The sequence below is a fragment of the Amblyomma americanum genome, chromosome 9 (genome assembly GCF_052857255.1).
Source record: "Amblyomma americanum isolate KBUSLIRL-KWMA chromosome 9, ASM5285725v1, whole genome shotgun sequence".
Classification (NCBI taxonomy): Eukaryota; Metazoa; Arthropoda; class Arachnida; order Ixodida; family Ixodidae; genus Amblyomma; species Amblyomma americanum.
The window spans coordinates 20,403,311-20,421,054 of NC_135505.1; the positions used below are offsets into that span (position 1 = coordinate 20,403,311).

Genomic DNA, 17,744 nt, shown 5'->3' on the forward strand with positions numbered 1-17,744 from the left:
CCGTCGACACTGCCGAAAACGCCGACGGTGTCGTCGAAGGAAACGCGCAGCTTCTGCTCGAACGAGGAATTGGCAGAGACATCGCCTGTTTACGGAGTAGACATGGTGACTAATTTCAGCTCGGAATACAGACACCTCAATAAATGCACGACCATTGTACTTTAAAGGCGCCAAAACCGCACACACAGGCGCACGAGTGAAGAGAACGGGACAGAGCGCCTGTCCCGTTCTCTTCTCTCGTGCGTGTGTGTGTGGTTTTGGCTCCTTTAAAAGACAACGATCAATTACCAACTAGGCCAACAAGAAGTTCTCTTAAAATGCACGACCATCGGCTTCTTGGAAGATATTTCGAGACATGAACAATATCAGTAAAAAGAAGCCACAACTTTTCTCGTTCACTCAAAGGCATCATTAGCAAAAATAACTTTATTTTTCTTGCCGAAATGTAGTGCTATGTTGTATCTGTGCTTTTTTTGTCATATAATTTTGTTAAAATATCTGTTCCTCTTGGCACGGCATTTATGCAAGTTATGCCAATGTTTGCAAACATTGTCCCAGTTTGTTATTTTGTTTCTTTCATTGGTCGCATATCAAGTGATGCATACTTCAATTAATTGCAACTTTTATGAAATCTATGTTTATGCTTGTAAAAGTTTACACGTTTTACAATTATTCGTTACTAGCGCCGGGGTACGCTATTTTGTGCACTTATTGCATGGGCTCAAACTAGCAAGTTGCTAAGGGCTCATAAGCTTTTGTTACCCGCTTTTGTATATATGTGTTCCAAAGTCAATAAAATTTGAATTAAATATATTCGTCATCTCGAATCCGACGTCATCGATTACACTGACGGAAACCCCCGGAGCTAACCTTCGGCATGAACCCAGACGACGCATTAACCCAGGCGCAGACGACGCCTTTTGCACAACTTCGAAGTTGCATCGACTGTTTTTCTTCCTCTTCATAGGTCCGACGAACCTTTATTGCCAAACATCGAATTATAACCGATGAAGACACCCGCCCCCTGCGCCTCTACTGCACGTGTGCCAACGCGACAACACCAAGCCAATCGGGACCAAGTCGAGGAAATGTATATAATTATCGAGCGATTCTTTCTTTACAGGATATGTAGTAGCTCTGCGTGCTTTCTTTACTTTTCGCCACTGCTGCGTTTTTATTCAAAATACTTCGCGCTGCATGCCTCCACAGGACATGCTCCTGAATATTTATCGAGTTCTTTTTTCAGGCGCTATACGCAGCAAATGGGCTGGATCTTGCCCGCAGTCACACGCCGATGAAGGAAGCGAGTAGGTTTCGAAACGTTGGGTTATCTCAGCAGAACGCGCCAGCTCGGCGAGACGCCACCCAGGCGAGACGTCGGGCGCGACACGAAGAGAATGGCAACTTCTACCGAAGAAATGGATAGCTCCGCGCAGGATTTACCAGCAACGCCGACTACTTCAGCAATAGCTAATGGACAAGAGGACGAGACGGGCTGGAAAGTGGTGACCAGTCGGAAACGAAGAAGGAACGCGCTGAAGCCACTGCGCAACTTTCACAGCAAGCACAACATACAAGAGGTGGGCAGGTGAGCTCTTCTCGCACGCCTCCTAACATTATGAACCGGGTGATAAGAGCCTCACGCATGTCACCCCTACCGCAAGACAACATCAAGATAGTGCTTCGCCCAAAGGGCGGCTTGAACTTACAAAAGATCGGACCTACCTTGGTGAGCAAAGCCCTCATGGCAGCAGTAGGATTTGATCCAGAGCTGATCACGGAGGACATTATATGTCCCAATATTACGCAGAACATCATGGTGGCGAGTACGCCCTTTCGAGAAAATGCAGACAAGTATGCGGCCGTAAGGGCTATCCGAATTCAGCCGACAAAGAGTACGCAGTCAGCGCTTATGAAACTGCCCCAAGCGACACCTGCAAAGGGGTAATCAGATACATCGACACTGCCGACGATCACAGGACGATTTAAAGAAACATCGTGAATGACCGTAACCCCCTGGCACTAGCGGCGAAAAGAATCAAAAACTCAGGATCGGTGATCATTGTGTTCGATGGACTTCGCGTTCCAAACTTCGTCAGATATGGACCCACACTGGTTGGTACCCTGCTACTTATATCGCAAACAAGTGGACATATGCTTCGTATGCGGCAAACTCGGACATCGTGCGGACGTTTGCCCCGAGCCCGGATCGACCGAATGCAGGGGCTGTGGAATTCCTAACCCCACCCCATCCCACGTGTGTGATCCGAAATGCAAGCTGTGGGGGGCTTGCATGCGAGGGCGACCAAGGTGTGTAGGCAACGGTACCTCACTCCATACGTAGTACGCGCACGACGACAAAGAGCGCGACTGGAGCAACAAGAGAAGGCACAGCTGGACGAAGAAAAGCAACACGCGGAACGCGGCCGATCTGCGTCAAGGACGCCGGCACGCAGCCGCTCCCACTCTCGATCGAGGAGCCGACCACCTGCGAGGACAAGCAGGAGACGTTCAAGATCACAGGTGCGCTTCGGGGGAATGAACAACGGCGGCGATGGCACGTGGGCGGACAAGGTCAGAGGCGCTACGACGACCACTCCAAGGGAAGTGAGTCTCGCAACCCGGATAAAGAGCGGATAGCTATGTTAGATCAGGAACTGAGAGAGCTAAAAGCCGCTTATGCTAAGCTAACACTCGAATTGACTGAAATAGGTAAAGCGAACAGCAGTAGGCCATCGCGCACTCCCGAGCCCCCAACCGATATCGAAACTCCCCAACTTGTTGAGATTGACAGACAGGAAGAAAAACGCGAAGATTGCCCGCCTACCAAGAAGCGAATGGCCGTGCAATCAGACGTTAAGGACGCCATGAACGCCATGAGCGATAATATGAGGCTAATGCACGAGAGCATGGCGCGCATGAACGAGAAATTGGACATAATTAGCACACGAGTACAGAAAATGGAAATGTATCTAAACAACACGGTGGTACCGGCAATGGAGACAATGGGTTCACAATACATCGCTGCGCAAGACCCACCTCGCGACGGTCTCACTGCAAGCGAAGGGGGCTACAATGGTCAACATGGCAGTGACAAATAAGACACGAAATTTCCGCGTCTGGCAATGGAACTGCAGGGGGATCGCCTCAAAAAAGGCGGTCCTCCTGCAGCTGGTCAAATAAGAAACCGAGAAGCCGCACGTCATTATGCTACAAGAAAAACTCACAACCGAACTGGCCCTTACGGGCTATAAGGCCGAAGGCCACAAAAACCAGCAAGGCAGAGGCGTCGCTTTACTGATTGGAAAGAAGATCCCGTACATTCGGCATGACATCCGCCACACAGCCTCCTATCTAGAACACCTCACGATCGACATCATACCGAACGACCACGTAAGGAACAAGCAAAGCATCTTCCTCACAAATCTGTACAGCAGCCCTAAGGATACCAGACCACGGTTCAGAGGCATTCTGAGCACGATTGCGCACATCGCCAAGATAGTCCGCTGATTGTAGGTGGAGATTTTAACGCCCCACACCAGGCATGGGGCTACGCGTATCCCTCTAGTAAGGGCGATCGTCTTCAAACGAAAACCTCTGATCTTGACTTCACGCTGATCACAGACCCGGAAACTCCAATAAGATGTGGCACTGCCACATGTCGAGACACCACACCGGACCTCACATTCGTCCGAGGCTTTGAGAAATGCGCCTGGCACAACTCGGGCATAGACCTTGGCAGTGACCACTATATTCTCCAAATTGATGCAGAGATACCGGCAAAGAAGCAAAGGGAGTACAAACTCATCGACTGGGACAAATTTCGTGCAATACGGACGCAGCCATCTGACTCATCAGGGGCAAACACAACGCACATGATAACGAGCTAGACCGAACAGCTCAAAGCAGATATCGTAGCCTCGGAACGAACGATTACTGCGGATGTCAAGGTAGAGAGAATGGACAGTCGGCTAGCGAATCTTCTCGAAGCCAAACATTCCATTCTAGCCAGGTGGAAGGGTCAGCGTTTCAACAGAAAACTACGAAGAAAACTTTCCGAACTCAACAAGACCATTGAAGAATACTGTGTGGTTCTCTCCCGACAACAATGGGACGAAGTCTGTAACTCCCTCAACGGGCAAATACGCAGAGGAGTGGGTGGGTGCTCATAAAACACCTCCTCGATGAAAACGTAACAAAGTCCAAGACTATGCAACGGATCAGGCTAAGCAAATTAGTGCACCATGCGATGCAAAGCAGTACTGCCGAAGCATTTCTGGATGACCTTGCCAAACGGTACTTACCGCTTAAATCGGGGCAACCTAGTAACTTACAAAGGACGAACTATGACGGTGCCCCAAGCTCAGAGCTAGATAAGGACTTCACAGAAAGCGAAGTACGCTTCGCAATTCACGAACTCAACAGTAACTCTGCGGCAGGCCCCGATGATATCACAAACCGGGCTCTCTAGCTAAGTGTGCGGCAGCTATAATAAAATTTGTGAATTTTTCATTTATATAATCGATGCTAAAATTATATAAAATAATTTTTTCTAAAGAGGTTTCTGCTGTAAAAAGTTGCCAGTCTGCTAAGTGAAGCTTCCAACGTCGCGGTTTTGTTGGGATTATTTCCAGTGGGGATGTTAAACTGATTAGTACAGGGAGGTGATCGCTGCCGTATGGGTTGTCGAGACCATCCAACATTTCTTTTTCTGTGATGTGAAGGAAGTCAGGGGCGGGAATTCAACGATCTATGTATGTGCAGTGATAGTGATAGGTATACATCCCCAATAGACAATGTCTCGAGAGCTTCCTTTGCTGAGATTCATTATCAAGTTCGAGTAGCTGGTCTCGACTGCCAATTTTACTTGCTTTGTACTTTAAGTCTAAGACATCTGTCAGACATTTTTGTACTTGGAAAGGGAACAAGATTCGGGCTGGCGTTTCTTCAACTTCGGAATGTATCACATGATATTTGGCAGAACTTTTTTTTTCTTTGCAAGAAATCTGCAGTGACTTCGGTCCGCCTTCTTTTCTCTGGGCGATCAATTTTTGATGAATGGGAAGCCATAAAATGGATATGTTGTTCGGCAACGGTGGCAACCGCCCACCATGGAGCCCAACAAGGGGACGGGACAAGAACTTAGAAGAAAGCCCTGACCACGCCAGTTGTACACTGTAGCTATAACCAAATATGACGAAACTCAGGGTAGTTCGCCACACAAGCTTAACCCTAGCCACCTATGAAAAATGAAAAACCGAGAAGAGAGAAGGAGACCGGAGAGTTGTAAGAAAGAGATAGGAATGAAAGTAGAGGGCAGGACAAGAAAATGCGACTGCTGACTTCCTCCGGTCGGGTCAGGCCGGAGGTATCGTCTTCAGGAATCTGGGGCCAAAGTGGTGTGTTGCCTCTGACGAGGGGGCCTTCAAGGTCGAAATGCTCGTCATCGGAATCCTCTTTTCCCCGGAAACGGCAATGCCACGCACGGCTAAGCGCGGGTGCTCGGGTCCGTGGCGTCGTCACTCACCAACATCTGCATGAAGATGCCCCCATGCGGGATGCAGGAAGGGTTGCTTAGATGGAACGAAGGAAAACGTCTGTAGGGGAAGTGTCAAAAGCGGGAACCGGCGGGTTGAGGGCGTTTACGGCGAGGGATGGTGGATTGTGATTCTCGTTCCGATGGAGAATGGAATCAGTGAGCTGCATGGTTCCGAGACGCTCACCGCGACGCAAAGCGGAAGGCTATGCAAATGTATTGGTCATCAACAACGCGGTAATGCCAGCTGACAGGGTGAGTACGGCGTAAGGGAAGAGCGGCGGAGAAATGTGGGCGATGGCGTAAAAAGTACGGGTCTTCGGCAACGACGGCTTTGTGGGAAGCGGCCCATGAGGAATCGCTGAACGCAAAGAACTCTAATTCAGCACGAGCACAATCGATGATGGCATTATGGCGCGACAGGAAGTCCGAACCCAAGATTATGTCATGAGAACAGGTTGACAAAATGACGGATTCAGTTCCGTACAGAACGTCCTGTATAACGACTATATAGACTGCGCGCTTGCTGTGCGCAGCGAGAATTAATGCAGAAAGTGGTATTGTCACTTTTCTCAAGGAGCGGCAAAAGGTGGCTGCCTTCGCAGAAACTGCAGCACCGGCATCGACGAGTGCCAGAACTGAAACAACCCTCTACAAAAACTTTGATAATATTGTCGGGAGACAAATGAGGCCTTTGATATTTCGCTGGCGGGGCGGTTCTCGCCTCAGGCACTGCGGCATCTAGTTTTCCTCTTGCGGAAGAGTGGGGCTGCGGCGCATGGGAGAGAGGGAGGGAGCGGCGACGCGGTGATGGCGAGCGCAGGTTGGAGAAAGCGGAGCAGTCAGGTGAAAGAGGATGACTTTGGCGGCTCGGCTCTCGCTGAGTATTGAGCTTGAGGATGACAGTAGTCGGCAACTCGGGGGAGGTAGCGGAAATACTGGCAGACGACAAAGCCGGGCCACATGACCAGGCACTCTTCAAGAATAACAGATGGGGCGATTGTCACCTGTACGCCAGGGATTTTCGACTGGTGGTAGCGGTCGAAAAAAAGGCCTCGTCGCTGGAGGGACCTGAGGCACAGGCGCTTGAGGCGTAGCGTAGCTTGAGCAGTAGTTAGGTGGCCTCGGCCGTGCAACGGCTTCAGCGTAGGTCAATGGGCCAGCGACAGGGGTGGGGGGGTGGGGGGGGGGGGGGGGGGGCTGAGGTGCTGGTGTAGCCAGCTGGACTGGTGAGAGGGCTTCAGCCACATGCTCGGTGGTGATGTGGCAAAGGTCGGACGCCATGTATGGAGACGGCTCGGAGTGGGGTGACAGAAGAGAGAGTTGACAAGCAACTTCCTCGCGTATGAAGTCTTTGAGCTGTTGCGACAGCGCCGAGTGGTCAGGTGCCGCCGACAGGCCGGAAAGCGACTCGACAGGCGCGGCGGGCTGCCGAGTGATGAGGCTCTGCTTGCGCAGCTCGTCGTAGCTCTGGCAGAGACTGACAACTTCTGAAACGGTGCGGAGATCCCGAGAGAGCATCACTTAAAATCCGTCCTCCTCGATACCCTTCAAAATACGCTTTATTTTGTCAGTCTCGGACACCTGGGCGATGACGCGCGAGCACAGGTTGACCACACCTTGACCGACCGACCGACCGACCGACCGTCGGTCGGTCGGTCGGAAACAATACTGGCGCATACCCACTGCGGGGGAGTGGCCAAGACACAGGCGGTTAATTGCTGGATACACGAAGGTTTTGATGGGAAAAGGAGTAGTAATAGTATGTAGGCTGATAGATTGGAAGACGCAAGGACAGGGCTCCTGTTAACTTGGAGATCGAAGACGGGACAATGTCTTAATGTGCATAACAGTATACAATGCCTGTAATGTTTCAATTTCGTACCGACTGAGAGCGGGAAAAAGAAATTAGAATGTAAGTCACGGCATTTATTGAAGGAAATTTTTCACAGCAGACCACACACTCCTGTCGCTTCGTCCAAGCAAAGAAGTGCCAATGGAAAGAACAACCGCAGAGGACACAGGCAAACCTAGTTGATGAAACGGAATTTGCAAAAGATGCTTTCTCAAATGAAAGAAGCGGCGGCAGAACAGCAGGAAGTGATCTATTGTCTCAGGTTCGGCATAAAAAGGGCACAATGGGGAAACCGCCAGGCCAGATCTCTGAAGGTAGAAATTTAGAAGGGGAACCCGGCAACGCAAACGCGTGAAAGAGACCTATAGTCTGCGCGAGCGCCAGTCTTTGCTACTCCAAGGATGCAGAAGATGCTGATATTTGGGAGATGATGTTAGAGCCGAGGCACCAAATTCCTGAAATATTGTGTAGCTGCGAAACCTCAACGCAGCTGTATACGCGCAGGCTGGCAGGACAGCAATAACTGAGCCGCAGAGAGAGGCCCTTGCTAAGGAACCTGCAACCTCATTTAAATGAAAGCCCATATGACCTGGTACCCAAAGCAACCTTACCGAATTTAGATGGAGTGGGATCAGGAACTTAAAGAGGCGTAATGCCCTAGACTCAGTGGGTGAGGATAATGAAGAGCAAATGGACCAAGTCCGTCATGACCACGACCTGGGAAATGGTAGTTTCTAATTTTCGTAAGGCTAATATTACGGCTAATAATTCAGCCAGATAAATTGGAGTGAAGTCAGAAAGACGGAGAGAAAAAGACCAATCCAGTGAAGGTGAAAAAATTCCCACACCTGCCTCTTCGCGGTCCTGCGAGGCATCGGTACCAATAAGAATATGAGAGGGAAAAGACCTCAGGTGGTCCTGCAACAAACCCTGAAGAAGTGGAAAGGGCTGCAGCTTTGCATTCGATGGGAAAATATCATCGAACTCATTCTGGACAGAAGATAAGAAGATGAGTTGGCGGACGTCTGTCAAATGAATGTTTAAGGGCTCAAGGAGGGACTGTACGAAACATATCTGCGGAGTATGCAAACGAGACCAGGCGGCACTAAAAAAGAGTGCAGGTTGACTAAGAGATATTATACTGGAGGCGTGAAGAGGTGAGTTGCACAATTAAAAAAAAATTTTTTGAACTGTTAAATGGCGAAACCTAGCTGATAAAGATGGGATTCGCGACTCAAGGTGCAGAACAGCATTGGCGACATATTTTGAAAGCCTCACACAGAGGCGCAACGTCTCACGCTCCAAGAGCACAAGGGGGCGAAGTTTATAAACAGGAGCTCCTGAGAATAAAGCACAGCTAAACTCCAAAATTGGGCGGACGTACGTTTTATAAATCATCAGAAGTGTATGCCTTCTCATGCCTGAGGTAGCACTACAAAGCCTGCGCAGGATGCCAATGGCCCAAACTCCTTTTGCAGAAACTTGCTCATTGTGTGGCCGCCAGGATAGAGTAACGTCGTATATTACTCCGAGATACTTCACCGACTCAACTTGATGAATTATGTTATTTTTATAGGCCAGACAGATATTTACAGGAACAGAAACCGGTAATACTAACAATGCGCATTTCTTCACATCGAGGGACAGATGAATTGTTCCTAACCAGCTGTCAAAAGGATTGAGGTTATTTTGCAAGGGCTGATAAAGAGTCGGAATATCACCTGCTGATGCAAAAAAAATGCAATATCGTCGGCGTACACATATAATTTCACATTTTGAATGCATGGAATTGAGCTTAGAGATATGTTAAAAAGAACAGGTGCGAGAACTGATCCTTGCGGTACACATCTTGTCTGTTGATGTCTCCTAGCGCAAACACCATTTTGGCAGCAATAAAATTCCCTATTTTCCAAGAGAGCAGAAATCCAGGCTACAAAATAGTTTGGGAAGTTGAGTTCCTGTAATCTGAGTAGCAGAGTCTAGTGCTCAATGTTGTCGTATGCTTTACTGACATCCAAAGTGACAAGCGCAGCAAACTGTTTTCTGTTGCGAGCTAATTTAATATGACTCTCTAGGTCAGTATGAGCACACCAAATTGAACAGCCCGGCCTGAAACCAACAAGATCATCTTGGTCTGAACATTGGCGTCGCCAATGCGGCTGCCCATCTTCACACCAGAAACAAACTGCATGCGGTCGCTTAGAAAGCCTTTGATCAAATTAAGAACTAGTGGATAGAGGTTTAATCGACACAGCTCAAGCAGAAGGCGGGAATGAGGTACTCTCTCGAATGCTTGCTCGAAATCAAGAAACATAGCATCAGTAGGGATGTTGCTATCTAGATTGAAATGAATGTCATGAAGAAACAGAGCAAGTTGGGTTTCACATGAATGTGCGCATTACGGAAGGCGTGCTGGTTTGGTTGAAAGAAGTTGGCAGATTATAGAAAGGAAGCTAGATGGGAGTAAATGACGTGTTCCATGATTTGAGAACGCACACTAGTTAATGAAATTGGTCGGTAATTGCCTGGGAATGACCTTGCTTGAAGACTGGAATGACCTCCCCAGTCAAGAGGGATGGAACTTATATCAAATGACTGCCGAAAAATGAGTGACAGAAGAAGGCTGCAAACATGTTTAGTGTTTTTTAAGACTTGGGAATTAATTACATCAATATCGGAGGAGGATGACTACTTTAGCGAGTCTATGATTTTAACAATGCCGTGTGCATTAAAAGTAATCCCTTCTGGTGGATGTGAGAAAGGTGGGAAATTAGGAAAGTCATGGGTGGTTTCGTTAGTAAAAAATATAACAAAATGAGGTATTTAAGACATAGACTACATTGGATACGGTTACAGAGGAGCCGAAGTTGTCACAGAGCCAAGTAGTATTAGTTACGCCGGGGTTTTGTCTTCCAGAAGCGTTTTGGGTTGGTTTGCAGCATGGTAGGAAGGGCAGAAGAGTGGAACCAGCGTCAAGATTGGATAGCAAGGTTGGAATAGTGTTTCGCGATAGTATGATACCTGTTCCAAGCTAGTTCAGTGTTTAATGATTTGGCAGATAGGAAAAGTCGTTTTTTCTTGTTTTTTAGGTGTTTGAGTGCCACATTATACCATAGGGAACGCGTTCGATCCGTTATGGTGATCGTAGGAATATAAAGCCTTATATCAAGCGTAGTAGCTCAGATTTGAAAAGCAACCAGTTAGATTCAGTAGAACGTAGATGATAGGTAGAGCCAAAATTATTATGAAGGTAGCGAGGCCACGATTCATGCTTATGTAGTCGCCTTTGTCACAAAGAGTTAGTACGTTCTTAGACTTATTGCTCTTTGAAATGTTTGAAGAAAGGGTTGTGTGAACAACGACGTGATCACTGAGGCCAGGAATGTATGAAGGGGCAGCGAATTCGTCAGGGTGAGATGTCAGTGTAAGATCAAGAATGTTAGACGAATGACCAGTCTTGCGCATGGGTTCCGTAACAATTTGTGGCAAGCCGAAAGACATGTGCTCGGAAAGTTATAAGCGTCATTACTTTTTGTCAGGGTGCTGGATATATTATTCCAATATATGGACGAGAAGTTAAAATCGCCGATAGCAAAATAGGAATATTAGGAAAAGCTGATGTTATTGAAAGGAGCGCGTCATAAAAAACTAGTGAATTAACTGTCGGTAACACCGATATAAGCACTCAAAGAAACGAAGCGTGACAGCATATGCAAATCATTTATAGCGGGGTAGTAATGTTTACGAAAGAACAATTTAGGATGCGCTTGGCGGCGATGAGAACACCGCCGCCGCGGCAGCCGTCAAGCCTGTCGTTACGAAGTATTTCATAACCAGAGAGGCCAGGAAGAATTTCAGCATCTAAAATGGATGAATATAACCACCATGTTTCTAAATGAAGAGCTGATTAACTCACACAAAGAGTCACGTTTTGGTATTATGTTGCGAATGTTAGTGTATAGAGAGGACAGATGGTTACTCTCATGCTGGTCACGTTTAGTGGGTGCGATTGATGGTTGCTACGGATTACGTTCAACCACTTTTTGAGACGCATGATCAAAAATGTAAGTTTTGTCACCGGAAACTAGTCTATCGTAGCGGAGTTTGAAAGAAAACTGGTTAGATCTGGCAAACTCATCAAGGCGTTTGCGGGCGAGTCGAATGCTGGAGGAAAAATCTCTGAATGCGTATTCAGTTGATTTGAGCCTATTGCATGATGAAACGATTTGCTCTTTTTCCTTAAAATGAAAAAAAATTACGATTATGGGTTGGTTTTTCCCTTCTCTAAAAGCACCTAGCCGATGTGCTCGTTCAATGCCCCGACTTTCAATAGTGACAGTTAGTTTATCCTGGCAGAGGTCAATTATTAGGTTCTCAGATTCCTTCCAGCTTTCATGCTGCGCATCCTTCAGCCCGTAGAACAGAAAGTCGTTTTGCCGAGATTGGTTTATGGTTTACGGGGTTTAACGTCCCAAAGCAACCCAGGCTATGAGGGACGCCGTAGTGAAGGGCTCCGGAAATTTGGGCCACCTGGGGTTCTTTAACGTACACTTACATCGCACAGTACACGGGCCTCTAGAATTTCGCCTCCACAGAAATTGGACCACCGCGGCCGGGATCGCACCCGCGTCTCTCGGGTCAGCAGGCGGGTGCCATAACCACTGAGCCACCACGGCGGCTTACATCACTAGAGGAATCGGTAGAAGTTGGCGTGGGAAGTCCGGTATTGGTTTCCCCGTCTCCAGAGAGCAATATTTTCAGTAGCATGCGCGAACAATCACAAAAAATAGCTAGAAGTTGCTGTGGCCCCGGCAACACTAGTAAGTGGACCGTTTAACATAAAGGCTATGATAATTCAGTACCTGCGGAACGAAGAAGCGCTGACATCTAAGTCGATCCATTCCAGCTGTGCCGTCGAGCCCAGTCCACGTTAACGTTATAGATTGCGCTGTTACATTCTGGTGGAAGTACTGCGCACGCCTTCCAGCGTTCAACACGGACCGGTCCACCCAGCCGCTACCTCTTCGAGTGAATTCGAGCCCCTTCCAACCCCCACAGGGACCTCTGGGGGCGCCCTGCAGTTTTGCTGCTTTGTCCTATATCCTCGTGAAACCTGAGTGACGAATTTTTGTATGCAGATCAAGAAAACGCATTTATTAGACCAATGAGGCTATCTTATCACGATAAAAAAAGTTTTGTTGATGAAGTATTTTTTGTTTGCTTAGCAAAGCATGTGCAATATATTGCACATTGGGACTCAGCGGATGAAAAAAACAATATCATGAGAGATTATGGATAATGGGCAAGAAGGCTTTTATTGTGCCCTTCAATGATATCTCTAGGCATGAAACTGTTTAAAGCAGTTTCTTGAAGAAGTTATACAAAGAAAAACGTCACAGCGAGTGCAACGAAACTTTGTGCGTTCAGAACAGGAGGGGTTACGGCATCTTGATGCGGACTTCTGCAATGAAAGTTCGGGCATGTGTGTTGCTCCGGCTGTCCGGAAGGAGACGGGAGGCAATGGTGTTGTCTTACTGGCAGGGCGCTTCGCTGGCGGCTCATCGTCGTCGCTGCCCACATCCAATTCTGCTCTCAGCAAATCATTAGCAATTATCAGTTTGAAGTCCAGTAGACTTAGTGTGTTCTTGCTGGCAACTCCTAGGAGTTGAGAGTCTTCTTTATACTGCAACCATGCATTAACGACAGCCACGTCCGCAAGAAAACAAAGAGAACGAAGTGTCCAGCGCGTTGTCCTTGCCTTGCTTGGGTAGAGACTCACCATTCTATCGCAGAGGTCAACGCCTCCCATATTCTTATTGTACTCTTCTACGATAGCTGGCCGAGGTACATCTTTATAGACCCTCTCCTTCTTGCACCATCTTTTGCATTCTCCTACTGGCTCCTCACCAATGTGTGAAGAAGCGAACGTAATGGTCTTGTTGTCGACCCACTTAACGAGGCAAATGCCATCAGCCACATTGACAGTTTGGCAAAAGGATCCGCGGCCTTTCTTCACCAAAGCTTTGTCATCAGGGAGCTTAGAATCCTTTGGCACGCGATTCTTCATTATGGTGCCAGTTCCACGCAGGCCTTGGCTCGAGAGGTGACGAAGCAGGGGTGCAGAAGTGAAGTAGCGATCAAAAAATAAAGAACTGCCTGTTGGCATGGACTGTGACAATCTAAGCACAGCACAAGCACCCACACCAAGCTCTGATCGGTCAGCTGCGAGCGCAGACTTTCCCTGATATATTTCGAAGTCTAGAACCATTCCACATGGGCTGGAGAGCACAAAATTCTTCAGCCCTGTTGGATGAGGTTTACCAGGGACGTATTGCTTTAGTGTAGTTCTGCCTGTAAACGGTATTATTTGCTCGTCTATGCTTGCTGACGGGCTTCTTGGAAGCTGGAGGCAAGCCGTCCTTATCATTTCGATGAACGGTCGCAGTCTCCACAGCCGGTCGGCTTTCTTTTCCTCATCACTGATGTCCAAGTCATTCACAACTTTTATGTTTTTTCGCAACAAGAAGAAGCGATCGCGAGTCACAACATCAGCGATTGCAGCAACTCGTGTTTGCCTTGCCCAGTAAAGACGAATATGTGGGTATCCTAAGCAACTCATCATGAACGTTGCACCTATGAAATGCTTCATTTCGGCAGTGCTGCTATTGAGCAGAGTCCCCTTTCTTTGATGGTAGCCCACCTCACTCTTTTCGTGCATATTGCGGTAAAATTCTTCAGAAAAATATTGCTTGAAATAGTCCAGAGCTGTCCAATTCGTTCGAGAATCGGTCTCAGTATCCGGAGTATCCGGAACATCGGGTAGAGATGACACAAACGGAGCATGCCTCCAAGGAGGGAATTTCCCCACACTTGTTAATGGCCCGCTGCCGGAATCTTCCTCGTCCGAGTCGTCTTAAAAAAAAAAAAACGGCGTCAAGTTCCGCATTTTGCACTTACATTGTAAAAACTTATATTAAGAAACTTACCTGAACAGGAAACATCTGGTTGTGGCGCTTGTGTTGACTTTTCGTTCAACTCGTCATCCGACAAGTCGAGATCCGACCCGTCCTGGGAGGCGATGGCCTCCAAAATCGCCTCTGCCCTGCTCAGATTCAACCCTGGCAGGGGCCAAAGAAAGCCTAAATTACAAACGTTGCTTACATATCAATTGGAAATAACTTTTTGAGTAAAACTGAACATCATCATAACGTCTTCCCACGCAGGAAAGCACTTACGGTGAACAGAATGAAAACAACCCCATGTGCTGTAGTTCAGTCCCAGTGTGCAATACAATGTACACAAAAAAGTTCAAAGTGGCCACGAACAAAATAAGCGCTTGCCTCACGATAAATTATGCTCAAAATGATGCCTGTACATTCCTGAACCTGTTCATTGCAAAGTTCAGAACATTTAGCAAAGGGTTAAGTAAATAGGGGCAACTTACTTGGTCGCATTGAATAAAACGACGTCGTCGGTATGGACGCCATTTTCGAACCTGCCCAGCAAGCGCTCCCGCGCGATTGACTTCTCTCAATCTTGGCCAGATGGCAGCACATGTCTGTGCAATACATTGCACAGGAGGACTTAGCGCGTACCGCAGCTGCAGCAGGGCTTCGACGCTGAGACCGAGTGTGCAATAAATTGTACACTGGGTCTCACGAGGATATACGTTAAATATCGAACGTGCGGGGAGCATATAGACTGTGTGAACAGTGCATACCTAAAAAAGCGAAGTTAACGCTTCATGCACATCATGTTAAAATATTATGGCAACAATGGGGAGAACATATCGAAAGCATAAGCATTCTTCGGGTATCATCGCCTCCATATACCAATAATTTCATCGCATGTGGAACGTCTGCGGGATAATTTCTGCAGCTGAGTTCAGCCCTGAGGCCATTCCCCTGTTCGCCCGCAGTCCCATTCTATTAAAGGACACCGACCACTTTACTTTCTCCTCCTCAGGCAAGCGGGGCAACCTGGTGGGCGGCCCGTGCCTGGCGCTGTCGCTGCTGCTGAGCGTGCCGTCTGTCCTGGGAGCCCTCTACTTCCTGCTGTGGCAGACGTACGTGCTGCGCCTCGACTGGGTGCTGGCCGCCGCGCAGGCGGCGCTGCTGGCGCTTCAGGCGTTGCTCGCCGTCGTCGCCATCGCCTCCGCCGCCACCGCCAAGTGACGCGGCGGCGATCCTGCGTGTCCAAGGCCGGAGAGCCAGGCCTATTATCGGCACTGGTGGTTGTTCATAGCGCTCAAACAACGACGACCGCGCACACACAGAACAACGACTGACTGCAGGGAAAGAATATACGTGTGCTGTTTGCAGTAAAACCTTAATTCAGTTAGTGGTTGTTCTGACTATCCATGTGCGTCGCCGTCGTTCGGTTCAAGTCGTGTGTTTCGCTTTGCCCATGCGCGAGTCGATGATTTGTTCGCGGAGACCATTTATTTATTTATTTTCATTTACACGATACTGCAGACCTTTGTGGTTCAAGGAGGAAGGGCAAAAGCAAAATACCTAGAAGGAATGCTTACAATGGTTTCTACAGACAGCACTTTATAATATAAACACTTTTTTTCATGGCTGAGAACATGAAGATATAAAACGTTTTGAAAACGTCTTCGAGGTCTCTAAAAGGTCACAAAATGCAAGTGGTAAGAACTGTAGCGGTTAAAAAATATTTGTGAGGCATGATAATCTCTTCAGGCAGTAAGTTGCATTCACAGACTCTATTTAGAAAAAAAAAAATAATTCGTGGCTGTTTCTTTTTGCGAAGCGAGGACTCAAGCTGTAGTTGTGTGCTTGTCGTGTTCTGCGAGATTAAAATACAAAAGACAAAATCAGAAAAACAAAAGCGACGTCTACATATACGCCCATTGAGAACTGTGTATAGGTTCGAATGGGCCAGTAAATAGGATTATGGCACATTTGCATTGTTGCATAGATTTAACGTCCGAAAGCGATTCCAGCTAGGAGTGAAGCCGTAGTAGCAGGGCTCCGGATAATGTTCACCACATGGGGTTCTTCAACGCGCACTGACGTCGCACAGTACAAGGGCCTCTAGCATTTAGCCTCCATCGAAATGCAACCGCCGTAGGCGCGATCGAATCCACGACTTTCGTGTACTGGGTGATATCAGTGCACGTTAAACAACCCCAGACGATCTAAGTTATCCGGAGCCCTGTTACTACGGCTTCATTCATAACCTGAGTCGCTTTGGGAGGTATCTATACAAAACAACCAAATGTGACATAATCCTATTTTCTGCCCATTCAAAACTGCATACGTTTTTCAAAAGGATAGCGCCTAGTCTGCATTCATGGCAACGACTCGTCTTCAGTCCGCTTTTTTCGTGTGCATGTTTTCAGTCTTTAGATGCACTCGCCTTGCGTCAAGGTTGTTCTTGTCAGCGCAGCCGTATGCTTTTTTTGTGCCATTGTACGCCCTCTTGAGGTGATGCGAATAAATGCATTGCGTTGGACCATATGACAGCTGCGTCTACGTAAATGCAGAAAGAACGCATGGCTGGCAAAATGCGGTGAGTGCCGGTAACAGTTGAAATCCACTTGATATAGTCAGAATGTGGACTCTTCATGGCACACAGTGTAAAATTGCCAATAATTTACACTTCTGCTCGCAGAATTACCTGCTTTGATAACATTCTTACGGAAACGGTTTTTTCCAGCATCTCTAACAAATCAAGGTCAAAGTGCCACGTACCACAGATTCAGGAGGCTTGCTGAAAAATAATTTCATGGAAAAGATAACAGCCATAATGCTGTATTGGCACGGGACGGAGAAGTTTTTAACTTAGCGCTTGATTTACCATATACGCGCTATATATATATATATATATATATATATATATATATATATATATATATATATATATATATATATATATATATATATATATATATATATATATTGCAACGGTCCCGCCTAAAGAAAAGTCCACCACGTCGGAGAGAGCCAAAAGAATACCGCCGGCGGCCCCCCAACCGTTACCTTCGTCTGCGCGCGCTCGCTCCTCCGCGCGCTCCCCGCGCCTCATCTTCTTCCACGCACGGCACTTGGTCGATTTACGCCGTGCCCTGGGCGTTTATTCTCGTAACATCTTTCCACCGGGAGGGGGGGGGGGGGAATGAAAGTCTAGCGCGACGCAGTGCGACGGTCCTGGTTGTTCAAGTCCAGGGAAGCCAGCCGGAAAGTACGGCAGCCTCAAGTGATGCCGTCCCACGGCAAAGGCCGCAGACTCCAGTGCAGCGAGGCGGGGCGAAAAATGTCGGACGGCTGCAGCACTGAAGCAGTCGACCTAGTCAGAGAGGACCTGGCGTGCTTTTCAAAGACGTTCTTG

At 47.8% G+C, this 17,744-nt stretch overlaps 1 protein-coding gene across 2 annotated transcripts in view; it reads left to right on the forward strand.

The window, feature by feature from the left end:
* LOC144104238 (transmembrane protein 216-like) overlaps nt 1-16,873 on the forward strand; it is a 71,923-nt gene extending 55,050 nt beyond the window's left edge. For both annotated transcript variants that reach the window (XM_077637121.1, XM_077637120.1), the window contains one exon: nt 15,357-16,873. In XM_077637121.1, the coding sequence (XP_077493247.1) occupies nt 15,357-15,565 (209 nt within the window). In that variant the 3' untranslated portion in view covers nt 15,566-16,873. The remainder of the gene's footprint in view (nt 1-15,356) is intronic.
* The last annotated feature ends 871 nt before the right edge of the window (nt 16,874-17,744 follow it).